Source organism: Lampris incognitus, chromosome 6 (genome assembly GCF_029633865.1).
Source record: "Lampris incognitus isolate fLamInc1 chromosome 6, fLamInc1.hap2, whole genome shotgun sequence".
NCBI classification, from domain to species: domain Eukaryota; kingdom Metazoa; phylum Chordata; class Actinopteri; order Lampriformes; family Lampridae; genus Lampris; species Lampris incognitus.
The window spans coordinates 20,030,229-20,043,735 of NC_079216.1; the positions used below are offsets into that span (position 1 = coordinate 20,030,229).

The 13,507-nt window shown below is 49.9% G+C and overlaps 1 protein-coding gene across 2 annotated transcripts in view; it reads right to left on the reverse strand.

The window, feature by feature from the left end:
• Window positions 1–6,931: 6,931 nt before the first annotated feature.
• Window positions 6,932–13,507, reverse strand: part of bbs2 (Bardet-Biedl syndrome 2) — a 51,021-nt gene continuing 44,445 nt past the window's right edge. Inside the window, exons 16-19 of one of the 2 annotated variants that reach the window (XM_056281947.1) lie at window positions 13,039–13,151; window positions 9,483–9,631; window positions 7,355–7,485; window positions 6,932–7,270 (exon numbers count right to left, since the gene is read on the reverse strand). In XM_056281947.1, coding sequence (XP_056137922.1) covers window positions 7,379–7,485; window positions 9,483–9,631; window positions 13,039–13,151 — 369 coding nt within the window. In that variant the 3' untranslated portion in view covers window positions 6,932–7,270; window positions 7,355–7,378. Of the gene's footprint in view, window positions 7,486–9,482; window positions 9,632–13,038; window positions 13,152–13,507 lie in introns of both variants that reach the window. The other variant, XM_056281946.1, reaches the window with a different exon arrangement.

The following is a 13,507-nucleotide window of genomic DNA, read 5'->3' on the forward strand; positions in this document are numbered from 1 at the left end:
AACTCGAGACGAAGAATTTACTCACGGGACTGTTCAGGACGAACTCGCGACGAGTTCTGGAAAGCAAACAAACTTATACTAGAGTGGTTAACGAGTAGGTAGGCTGCAGGTGTTTCAGACGCGCCCTTCCCCCGCTCTCATTGCTGGTTGCCAGGTTGGTCAACAGACCGAGCCCTAACAGTACCCCCCCCCTCTACGGGAGCCACCAGGCGACCTGCCAGGCTTGTCAGGGTGACGGCGATAGAACTCAGCGAGCAGACCAGGGTCCATGATGAGCTGGCGGGATACCCAGCTTCGTTCCTCCACCCCATAGCCCTCCCAGTCAACCAAATACTGGAACCCCCGTCCCCTGCGTCGGACGTCCATCAGCCGACGGACCTTCCACTGTGGATGCCCATCCACAATCTCAGGGGGAGGCGGAGCTGGGGCCGGAGGCATAAGGGGGCTCTCGGAGACAGGCTTTACTCGGGACACATGAAAAACCGGATGGATCTTCATGGAGGCCGGGAGCTTAAGACGCACAACTGCAGGACTGGGTACTTCCTGGATCTCGAAGGGTCCAACGAACTGGGGATTCAGCTTCTTGGCAGAGGACTGAAGGGGGAGATCCTTGGTGGACAGCCAGACTCTCTGTCCGGGTTGGTAAGCTGGTGCTGTGGATCGGCGACGGTTAGCTCCTCGTCTGGCACGTTCCGTAGCACGGAGCAGCGCAGCCCTGGTGATCTCCCAGACACGACGACAGCGGTCCAGATGAGTCTGCACGAGGGAACCTCCACTTCGGACTCCTGTGCAGAGAAGACGGGCGGCTGGTAACCCAGGGATGCCTCAAAGGGCGAGAGGCCGGTGGCGGAGCTGACCAGGGAGTTGACCGCATACTCGACCCAGGGGAGAAACTGACTCCAGGAGGTTGGCTTCTTGGCAGCGACGCAACGGAGAGCAGATTCCACACTCTGGTTCATCCTCTCAGTCTGTCCGTTAGTCTGCGGATGATATCCCGACGAAAGGCTGACCGAGGCGCCCAACCCCTTGCAGAAAGCACGCCACACACGGGAAACAAACTGGGGCCCTCTGTCTGACACAATGTCCTTGGGAAGTCCATGCAAACGGAAGACGTGGCTCATCAGGAGGTCAGCGGTTTCTGAAGCAGAAGGAAGCTTAGGCAAAGCCACCAGGTGAACACCCTTGCTGAAGCGATCCACCACCGTAAGGATCACTGTGTTGCCCTGAGACGGAGGAAGTCCAGAGACAAAATCCAACGCCACATGGGACCAGGGCCGACTGGGAATAGGAAGGGGCTGCAGCAGACCAGCCGGTGCCTGGTGAGAGGCCTTGCTGCGGGCACAGATGGTGCAGGCCATGACGAACTCCTTGACGTCCCTCCTCATAGTGGGCCACCAGAACCGTCGAGCTATGAAAGTGAAAGTGCGGTGGACTCCAGGGTGGCAAGCGAGCTGACTGGTGTGGCCCCATTTGAGGACCCGAGACCTCACTGAGTCCGGAACAAACAGTCGGCGAGGCGGCACGTTGCTCGGGGCTGGACTGGAGCGCAAGGCGCGCTTGACCACCGTTTCAAGGCCCCAGGTCACCACGCCAACGACCTTGGTCTCAGGGAGGATGGGACTTGGCTCCACCGTTACAGGTTCCTTAAGGTGTTGACGAGACAGAGCATCTGCCTTGGTGTTGCGGGAGCCAGGACGATAAGTCAGTGTGAAGTCGAACCGACTGAGGAAACTGGCCCACCGTGCCTGCCGACCATTGAGACGTTTGGTTGCCCGGATGAACGTCAGGTTCTTATGATCAGTCCAGATGGTAAATGGATGCTCTGCCCCCTCCAGCCAATGGCGCCATTCCTCAAGTGCAGCCACTACAGCGAGAAGCTCCCGATTACCAACATCGTAGTTCTCCTCGGCGGGAAGGAACCGGCGGGAGAAGAACGCGCAAGGATGAACCTTCTGGTCGGTCTCTGATCGTTGGGAGAGCACAGCCCCCAATCCGGTGTCCGAAGCGTCCACCTCAACTATGAACTGCCTCTTGGGATCGGGATGGAGTGGGACGGGGGCACTGGTGAACCTCTCCTTGAGCGACAGAAATGCAGAGCGAGCAGCTGGGGACCAGACGAACGGCTGAGAGGGGGAGGTTGGACGGGTGAGGGGTTCTGCTACAGAGCTGTAGTTTCGGACGAACCTCCTGTAAAAGTTCGCGAACCCGAGGAAGCTCTGCAGTTCCTTACGTGACTTAGGATCCGGCCATTCCACCACCGCTTTGATCTTGCGAGGATCAGCTCGAGTCTTGCCTCCCTCCACGATAAAACCTAAGTAGTCCACTGACTCAGAATGGAACAGGCATTTCTCAGCCTTGACGAACAGCCGGTTACGAAGGAGGCGTTCGAGAACCTGCCGCACGTGCTGGACATGCTCCTCGAGGGACCTGGAGAAGATGAGGATGTCATCAAGGTAGACGACAACGAATTGGTCGAGCATGTCGCGAAGGATGTCATTCATGAGTGCCTGGAACACCGCCGGGGCGTTGGTGAGGCCGAACGGCATTACCAGGTACTCATAATGACCACGGGGAGTCTTAAAGGCTGTCTTCCACTCGTCCCCTTTCCGGATCCGAACGAGATGGTAGGCGTTCCGGAGATCCAGCTTAGTGAAGACAGTCGCCTGGGTCAGGGGTTCGAGGGTGGAGCTCATCAGAGGCAGGGGGTATTTATTTTTGATGGTGATGTCGTTGAGTTGGCGATAATCAATGCAGGGTCGGAGACCACCATCCTTCTTCTTAACGAAAAAGAAACCAGCTGCCACCTGGGAGGATGAGGGTCGGATGAGCCCTGCCGCCAACGATTCTGAAATGTAATCGTCCATAGCAGCCTTCTCGGGAATGGAAAGGCTGTAAAGACGACTGCTAGGGAGAGAGGCCCCAGGACGGAGGTTGATAGCACAATCATATGGCCGATGCGGAGGGAGAGACTGAGCCCGCGTCTTGCTGAAGACCTCCCCGAGATCATGATACTCGGGAGGAACAGAGGAAAGATCGGGAGGAGGGGCAATCGGAACAGTCTGGACTGCTGGACCAGGTGCAGCCTGAAGACACCGGGCGTGACAGGAGGAGCTCCACTCCAAAATGTTACCAGACGACCAAGCAATGTGTGGCTCATGCTGAGCCAACCAGGGACGCCCCAAGATCACAGGAACTAAGGGAGACTGGATGACGAAGAACTGAAGGCTCTCCACATGGTTTCCAGCAATAGTGAGAGACACGGGACAGGACTGTCGGGTAACACTGGCCAGGCGGCGCTCATCCAGAGCAAAGGCCTCTATTGGCCTATCCAATTCCTCACATGGAATGTTAGCTTGAGCAGCAAACGTAGAGTCCAAGAAACACCCATCAGCTCCCGAATCGATGAGTGCGCCTACAGTGAGCCGCTGGTCTGCCCAAGCCAGGGTAACGCTCACAAGATGGTTAGCCGGAGCAGGATGGCGGGAACAGGAAAGACGGCTCACTAGGATCTCCCGGGGTCCCAGTGAGCCTAATCTTTTGGCCGCGTAGGACACTCGCTGATCCGGTGTCCCTTAAGACCGCAGTAAAGACAGAGACCTGCCTTGAACCGGGCCTCACGTTCAGCGGGAGTCAGTCGTGTACGCCCAAGCTGCATAGGTTCCTCCTCTGTCAGGAGAGGCTTGCCACAGGGGAAGTGGAGTGCGACGAAGAAGAGCCCCCTTCGGAAGCTCTGGATGGCTGAGAGGTAGAAACGGTTCCCCGTAGACCTCGCTCGCGCCCTCTCTCGCGGAGACGTCCATCGATGCGGATGGCAAGGCTGATAAGGTCGTCGAGAGAGGTAGGATCCTCCCGGGTGGCTAGCTGATCCTTGACGGCATCGCTGAGGCCCCTACGGAAGGTTACCCGAAGTGACTGGTCGTTCCAGCCACTCTCAGCCGCAGCCAGCCTGAACTCGACTGAGTAGTCAGTGACACTGCCACTGCCCTGCTGGATCCTGCTCAATCGGACACCCGGATCCTGACCGTACACTGGATGATGGAATACCTTCCGAAGCTCAGCCACAAAGTCATCGTAGGAAGAGCAGAAACTGGCCCCCATGGACCAGGAAGCAGTGGCCCACTGAGCAGCGCGGCCAGTCAGCAGGTTAGTCACGTAAGCAACTCTTGCAGCATCTGTGGTGAACCCCCTGGAATGGTGGGCGAAGACAAGCTCACACTGCATGATGAACGTGGCACAGGTCTCAAAGTTGCCATCAAAAGGCTTGGGATTGGAGATACTGGGCTCCCGGAAATCCGAAACATAAACGGTAGGATTGTCTAAGGCAACGGCTGCGGGCACTGCTGGAGGAGGGGCGGCCGGAACTGGTGGGACAGCTGGCTGGATGGTGATAGCCGCTGTGAGAGTTTGCAACTGCTTAAGAACCTCCTCTTGTTGGCTCGCGAGCGCCGCTTGCTGGGCCGAAAGAGAATCCACCGAAGCCTGGAGGGGTTGCACCTGAGCCCGGAGGCCCTGCATGGCAACAGCGGCCTCTTGTAGTTGCTGGCCGTGGGAGGCTGTAAGCTGAATCTGCTTATAGAGAGCAGCCTGGACAGGATTGGCGTCTGGGTTGTCTGGGTTCATAGTGAAGGCGAGTTCGTACTGTTATGGTTTGTAGAACGAACCCAATAGCGACAACACAAGACAAAGTAAAGCACCAACCTGGCAGGACTCGTAGAGGAGAGCCGGCCGGGCCTGGACAGAAGGGGGAGGCGCTTCAGGCGGAACTTGAGAATAGCTTCTTAAAAATGGGAAAACGTAAACTGCTCCTTTAAAGTCCGAAAGGGAAAAAACGTAAACTGCTCCTTTAAAGTCCGAAAGGGAAAAAAACACAAACTGCTCCTTTAAAGTCCGAAAGGGAAAAAAACACAAACTGCTCCTTTAAAGTCCGAAAGGGAAAAAAAACACAAACTGCTCCTTTAAAGTCCGAAAGGGGAAAAAACACAAACTGCTCCTTTAATGTAGAAGTCCAACCGAGTAATAAGATCCACAGTGAGAGAGGAGAAATTAGAATATCAAAAACTTGATCTCAACTAGAAAATCACGATGGGAAAATCCAATGGGGAAAACACAAAGAGAGTTCTTCTCCGAACAAGCTCTCAAGGAGAACTGACACAAGGGAATAATCAAACAAGCAAAAACACGGAGAATACTACAATCTGTACTCCACCGGGAGACACAGAAATGTCACAAAACTCGAGACGAAGAATATACTCACGGGACTGTTCAGGACGAACTCGCGACGAGTTCTGGAAAGCAAACAAACTTATACTAGAGTGGTTAACGAGTAGGTAGGCTGCAGGTGTTTCAGACGCGCCCTTCCCCCGCTCTCATTGCTGGTTGCCAGGTTGGTCAACAGACCGAGCCCTAACACTGGGAGTGATGAAGGGAGGACAGGATTAGGAATTATTATATTAGAGGGAGAGCTCAGGTTGGACAGTTTGGAGACAAAGCAAGAGAGGCAAGATTGAGATGGCTTGGACGTGTGTGGAGGAGAGATGCTGGGTATATTGGGAGAAGGATGCTGAATATGGAGCTGCCAGGGAAGAGGAAAAGAAAAAGGCCAAAGAGGAGGTTTACGGATGTGGTGAGGGAGGACATGCAGGTGGTTGGTGTGACAGAGGAGGATGCAGAGGACAGGAAGAGATGGAAAATGGATGATCAGCTGTGGCGCCCCCTAACGGGAACAGCCGGAAGTAGTAGTAGTAGTAGTAGTAGTAGTAGTAGTAGTAGTAGACGTTAGGGTTAATACTCCTGTTTGTGACCCTGACCGAGGCATGGCAAGATGAACTGGAGTTGGTCCCCGGGTGCTGCACAGTGGCTGCCCTCTGCTCCTAGCCACATAGCTAGGAGGGTCAAATCCAGAGGAAGCATTTCTCCATGGGGATCAATAAAGTATCTCAAAATCAGAAAAAAAAGTTACACAAAAGCAGTTCAAGTTTTAACAGACAATATAGACCATCAGCACTACCTGGACGTATGTGAGCGGTGAAATTTTCCTTTGAGAGACAGAAAAATACATTCAGCTGTTAGAGCAGGACATCTGTTGGGGAATCCCATAGGATATGGGATTCCAGTGGGATGGGAGTCAATTTCATGATCAATCCCATGGGTAGGGTGGGACCAGAAAAAGTTTAATGAGATTGGGACTGATCAGAAAAAAAAATTAAATTAAAAAGTCAATTTCTATTTTTTCCCTCATAAATGTGCAGTATTTTTTGATTATGAAATAAATTCTAGCCATTCTCTGTTTCCAATTCTGTCCTGTCATTTTTTGTCTGCTGGTTCCACCAACCAGAGCAGTGTATGATGTATATGGGTTGATACGTTAAGCCGTGTGACGACAAAAATCACCCACAACTGAGTCGGACTCAGAGAATAAAACTGCACTGCAACGCAAAACCGGTTAACAACTTACATCCTAACAATGTGCGTCGTCACTGTTTTATGAATTTATCTCACAACGTCGCTCTCTGGCAGTCTGACAGATACCAAACAGCTTAATCTGTGCAACATAACAAGCAAGAAAATAATAATAATAATGAAAATACTGTCCAGAGTTAAGAACAAGTACCTGTAAGAATGAACAGCCACTGACCAGAACCTCAAATCAACACTGTTGCAATGCGTAATAAGTAGCCTACCCCTCAAACAAACAAAAAAAAAAAAGGGGGGGGGGGTCGAAGGTAATTTTTCCTGGACCGGGACGAGATGGCAGCCATTTTTTTTTCTTATACTGAGTTACAGGATTGGGATGGGAGCACTCTCACAGGGACGGGATGGAGCGGGAGTAAAAGTCACCGTGTTGGGCTCTGTGGGCTCCTGGCTGTGTGTTGACTTCTTCTGATGTCTGCAGGAATAATTCATCACTTTGCACAATGGCCAGAGATTGGCTACGATCTTTATTAACAAAGTGTTAACCTCAGTACCTCACCAGGCCAATACGCCAGCGGTGTTTAATTTCTCATAGTGCAAAACTATTCTCGGTATCCGTACGCTGAATCAAGTCTAACGGAAATGCTTTGGAGTTAGTGACCACATACTTCTGCAGGTTCTAACTCGGGTTTTACAACATGTTTCCTTTCATAAAGTCACTGCACAAAGATGGATGACAGCAACAAAACATTTGATAAAGAAACTGATGCTACTGTGCTCATTTCACTACCCCGGTGTCTTCCTGTAGACGTCCTTCTGGGTCCGCTGTCCTGGTGACTTGGTCCATACTGGTGCTGTGCTGGAAACGGGTGGTGAAATGATGAGACGCTACAAAAATGTTACGAATCAGATGTTCTCAAGTGCGTTTCCCTTTTTCTTTCACCGTGTTTTTCTCTGCAGACGTGACTCAGCAGGAAGCGGTGCCGGCCCTCATGATCTTGAACAGCGTGTTGATATTGTTGCTCTTGATGGCATCTCGACAGGCAGAGATCACCTGGTTCTTTGGCTTTCCCACTGAGGAGGACAACGAATTGAAGACAGGGAAAGAAAGAGAGAGATACATGAGGGTCGATTTCAAGGAAAATGTCTACATTTCTAGTTGTATACAGGGCAACTAGTCTCATCTTGAGGTTGTTCCTGAAGAGTCGAGGTCGTCTCACATTGAACCGAGTCAAAACGCCAAACCAAGGGCTTTGTTCTTTTATTTACAGAAGTAGTCAGTGTTTTGAATACTCTTTGTGTTGTTCAGTTGTTTTGTAACAGAATCAAGTAACAAAGTAAATGTCACTACATGATATATATGAAACAACAACAAGCCCCCGTTCTTGTGGAATAACCTGCCTGCTGCCGTCAGACAATCCAAGTCTGTTGAGTCCTTTAAATCCAGATGTAAAACTCATCTTTCTGCCTCAACCTTCAGTTAGATGCCTTTAAGTTGAGTGCTTCACAACCTGTACTGCACAGTGGGTCAGTTTCCGTCTCAATGAATTTACCAGCCACTGTTCTGCCAACGAGAATATAAAGATTATTGACTATTGGGCATCCGGGTAGTGTAGCAGTCTATTCCGTTGCCTACCAACACGGGGGTCACCAGTTCGAATCCCTGTGTTACCTCCAGCTTGGTCGGGCGTCCCTACAGACACAGTTGGCTGTGTTTGCGGGTGGGAAGCCGGATGTGGGTGTGTGTCCCGGTCGCTGCACTAGCGCCTCCTTTGATCGGTTGGGGTGCCTGTTTGGGGGGGAGGGGGAACTGGGGGGAATAGCGTGATCCTCCCACGCTCTACATCCCCCTGGTGAAACTCCTCACTGTCAGGTGAAAAGAAGCGGCCGGTGACTCCACATGTATTGGAGGAGGCATGTGGTAGTCTGCAGCCCTCCCCGGATCGGCAGAGGGGGTGGAGCAGTGACTGGGACGGCTCGGAAAAGTGGGGTAATTTGCCGGATACAATTGGGGAGAAAAAAGGAGAAGAAAAAAAGATTATGACTACTGCAAACTGTTCTCTTCGATCACGTTTTTTCACTCTCTGAATGATGTCTTCTCCTTTCTCTTGTGTGTGTGAATAGTGTGATGTGAGTCTCCCCTGTGTGCACGTGCAGTCTGTCCTCTTCCCAGGTCTCCATGGTGATGGTGATCACCACTTGGGCACTGCTTGGCATCCCCCTCATCACATTTTTTTATGTATCTTATAAATCCATATACTCTCGTTATTCTGTTTCAGTTTTATAGTCTGATGTGTGACTAATGTTGTTTCTTGTCTCTTCTCCTGTGTGTGTGAGTGGTGTGATGTGAGTCTCCCCTATGTGCACATGTAGTCTGTCCTCTTCCCAGGTCTCCATGGTGATGGTGGTCGCGTGGCTCGGGTCCTGGGCTGTTCCGGTGGCGTCTGGACACTGCTTGGCATCCTCCTCATCATATTCTTCTTACATTTTATAAATCCATTATAATTGTGTTGTCCTCTTTCAGTGTTGTATTGTGTAAACTGTGTAAACACAACATCCGTTGCACGTTGTCCATCTTGGGAGAGAGATCCCTCCTCTGTTGCTCTCCCTGAGGTTTCTTCCTATCTTTTCTGCCTGTTAAAGTTTTTTTAGGGAGTTGTTCCTTATCCGATGTGAGGGTTTAAGGACAGGATGTTGTGTTGCTGTAAAGCCCCCTGAGGCAAATTTGTAATGTGTGATACTGGGCTACACAAATAAAATTGACTCGACTCAACTTGAATGACTTTTGTCAAATTATCAGTTGAGTGGCTGAGAGACAAGCAAGGTTTACAGTGACCCAAAAGACCTGGAAGAGTAAGTAGTTTGGTTGCCCTGTGAGTGTAAAAGTAGAACTGTGTATTATGGGATGTGACATGGTCTGCTTATGTAGTAAGTATTACACAGAACAGGAGTACAGCCACATTACTGCAGAATATGCATCTAATGCTTTGAAACACACATTCTCTCACTTTCCTGGGCACAGTACACTGTCACAAAGCCACACGGCCACACGCTCTCGCTCCCCGGCTTACCTCGCAGCCTCCCAGCCCTTTGTATGGCCTGGTTGACAGACTTGAGACAGGCCAGCAGGGCGTTGTGGTTGTTGGAGCGGATCTTATACTCGTTAATGAGATCCCTGTTCAAATCATACAGCTCTCTGTAGCGCTTCTTCATAGTTGTCCTGGAGACAGAGGAGAGACAAAAAATGAGAGCGATGAAGGGAAAAGCAGCATGAGGAAAGAGTAAGACAGAGACAGACAGACAGACAGTGATTTCGGGACATAGAATTGGTTGTTAGCCTGTCTCAGTTTCACTTAAGTTTTACCAGTGTTGGGGCCTAAACTAACTTACTAGCCAGTTTACATTCCTGGCTTAAAATTTAAGTTACTTAAAGCTACAGTCATGAAGTTAGTCTGTCCAGGGTGTCTCCCCGCCTGCCGCCCAGTGTCTGCTGGGATAGGCTCCAGCATCCCCGTCACCCTGACAGCAGGATAAGTGGTATGGATAATGGATGGATGGACTGATACCTACAGTGATATTGGGGACTGTGTTACTCTTTGAGCACTCCGAATCCAAGGAATCCAGATCCCAGAGAGTTAAAAAAAAAACAAAAAAAAACGAGGTGCCACTGCTTTAGTGTCAGCATCTTTCTCATCACCCCAAAAAAAAAAAAGTGGTTGAACCTGGGTATGAAATGGTATGTGTTGATAAATGGACTGCATTTCGCTTGCATGGTGTCAACCGTTTAAGGTAACAACCAGCTCATTGGAAGCAGGTAGGGGGTTAGGTGTCTTGCTCAGGGACATCTCAACAACTTTTGCTGGGAGCAGCCAAGGAATGAACCAGCACCAGCAGCCCTCCAGTTACCAAATAACCTGTTCTACCTCTTGGGCTGATGCTGCCCTAAAGGTTGGCAGTAAAGTAAAAGTCTTCTTCCAGGTTGCTCAGTTGTATGTACTTGTTAGCCATAACAACTTGCCTTCTTCAAACCTGCCACTTCCTGCCTTATTCTGACCCATCTGCCTGCAATGGGAGACATAAACACTATGTGCCATATAATTCTTGCAGGAAAAATCCTACGCAACAGCTAATATTAAAATGAACGGCTACAAAAGTGTTCATTATTTGGACATCTGAGGATGTTAGCTATTGTCTCTAGCATAACCTTGCTAGAGACAGACAGTGTCAGACAGGGTAACTGCAAAGCCTACAGAGGGAGAACGCCAAACCAGTGCCACTGACAGCAATGAGACAGCAAAAGAAACAATGCAGAACCACTCTTTGAACATCAGGGGCAGTGCTGAGCATTTATAAAACAGAGTAGAATACAGGGCGTCCAGGTGGCGTGGTGGTCTATTCCGTTGCCCACCAACATGGCAATCGCCGGTTCGAATCCCCGTGTTACATCCGGCTTGGTCGGGCGTCCCTACAGACACAATTGGCTGTGTCTGCGGGTGGGAATCCGGATGTGGGTATGTGTCCTGGTCGCTGCGTTTGCTCTGATTGGTCGGGGCACCTGTTCGGGGAGGACAGGGAACTGGGGGGAATTGTGTGATCCTCCCATGCGCGACGTACCCCTGGTGAAACTCCTCACTATCAGGTGAAAAGAAGCGGCTGGTGACTCCACATGTATCGGAGGAGGCATGTGGTAGTCTGCAGCCCTCACTGGATCGGCAGAGGGGGTGGAGCAGCGACTGGAACGGGTCAGAAGAGTGGGGTAATTGGCCAAATTCAACTGGGGAGAAAGGGGGGGGGATCCCAAAACCCCCCCAAAAAAACAGAGTAGAATACATGACGGTGAATGGAGCTAAATGTTACAAAGTGATCATCACAGTCTATTTAAAATATTTATGAACAACTGGACTATAACTAGGCGGCACAGTGGCGCAGTGGTTAGTGTGGTCTCCTCACAGCAAGAAGGTCCTGGGTTCGAGCCCTGGGGTAATCCAACGTTGGGGGTCATCCCGGGTTGTCGTCTGTGTGGAGTTTGCATGTTCTCCCCGTGTCTGCGTGGGTTTCCTCCGAGGGCTCCAGTTTCCTCCCACAGTCGAAAGGCATGTCGGTCAAGTGAATTGGCCATACTAAATTGTCCCTAGGTATGAATGTGCGTGTGTGCATGTGCATGTGTGTGTGTGTGTGTGTGTGTGTGTATGTCGGCCCTGTGTGATGGCCTGGCGGCCTGTCCAGGGTGTCTCCCCGCCTGCCGCCCAATGACTGCTGGGATAGGCTCCAGCATCCCCGTGACCCTGACAGCAGGATAATCGGTTCGGATAATGGATGGATGGATGGACTATAACTCTTTATACTGCCTAATATTTATAGTGACTACATTATCATAAGATGATGTGCAATTGATGGTTATGATATGATCTGACTTTCAGAACATTTGCAACAGCATGAGGCACACGACGTTGTGTGGTTAGTCGGCTCATGAATAATTCTGACACAGGCTGCTCCGGTCGGGACTCAGTAATGATGAATTTCAATGCATTTTGCATTGCAAAACTCTACTCCAGATCTTACTATGACTTTAACTGCATCAAACTCAAAGTAACCTAAATTTAACCATCTCTTATATTATAATCTTACACCTAAACATAACTGTCTCGACATATCCCGGGCAAAATATCCTGTTTTTATGGTGTCCACTTTGGCATTAGTCAGCAGCTAGTAAGATAGCAAGCAAGCATTATGCTTTCATAGAAAAAACTATAAAAGTTTATCAAGTTATAAACGGAATGTATTCTGTTTGTTCAGCAGGACGGCAACTAACCAACAGTTCTTTTTAATATCAGTGATAACACATAGAACATTTACCAGGGGTTCAAACATGGTGTGACGTGTCACATTTGGGCGTTATAGACATTGGTGAAACATGTGACAAAAAGTAGCACATGTACCAATGTCTTTTGGTTTACATTCAATTCCTATTGGGTCTTCTTTTTCTCTGCAGTACCCTGGTACATATGCGAGTCAAGTACTGCGGTTCTATACGTACACTCATACGAGGGCTTTAATCCATCCATCCATTATCCAAACCACTTATCCTGCTCTCAGGGTCGCTGGAGCCTATCCCAGCAGTCATTGGGCAGCAGGTGGGGTGACACCCTGGACAGACCGCCAGGCCATCACAAGGCCAACACACACACATTCACACTTAAGGACAGTTTAGTATGGCCAATTCACCTGACCTACATGTCTTTGGACTGTGGGAGGAAACCAGAGCACCCGGAGGAAACCCCCGCAGACACGGGGAGAACATGCAAACTCCACACAGAGGACGACCCCGGATGACCCACCAAGGTTGGACTACCCCGGGGCTCGAACCCAGGCCCTTCTTACTGTGAGGCGACCGCGCTAACCACTGCACCACTGTGCCACATTAATCATTGTTCGTAAGCCTCATATCCCTCATTATTTTTCTAAAGTGCAGGTTAGTGCTGTGAATATAGTTTGTACGTAAATACACACTTTTAGGTTTTTATTGGTCAAACTCTTTGGACATGTAATGTCTAAGCATATATACATACAAATAGATAAAGCCAATTTAAAGTGCTGTGAAGAAGATACTACACAGTTTTAACTCACATATCCCCCATAAGGCGAGCGTCCTCTGCTTGCACCAGCATGTTTCGGATGTAGTTTGAGTGGTCGGCCATGGCTGCAGTTAACTTCTGATGGACAGAGTGGAACTCATCCACCTAGCACAGAAATAGCACAACATGAGATTGTGATAAATAATGGACATGGTACAATTGCAGCAAAGCAACCAATGCCCTGAGGCTCAGCTTAAATGTAAGCCTCTTCCTGTCATATACCTCATTTACAGGTTTTTCTGCGGTACAGTGCATTTTTCTATGAACAGATAAGAAATAAGAACACCCCAAGAGTCTGCAAGAGCAGGGGTGGAAGACAACTCACAAGCAAAATCCATATTTACAGACTTGGAAACACATTTATAATGAGTAGGAAGCCAACAGTACAGATAAAGAGGCTTTAGGTTTTCTCCTGTAGCTGTAAAAAAGGTGAACACTATGAGGGACCTCAGAATATACCA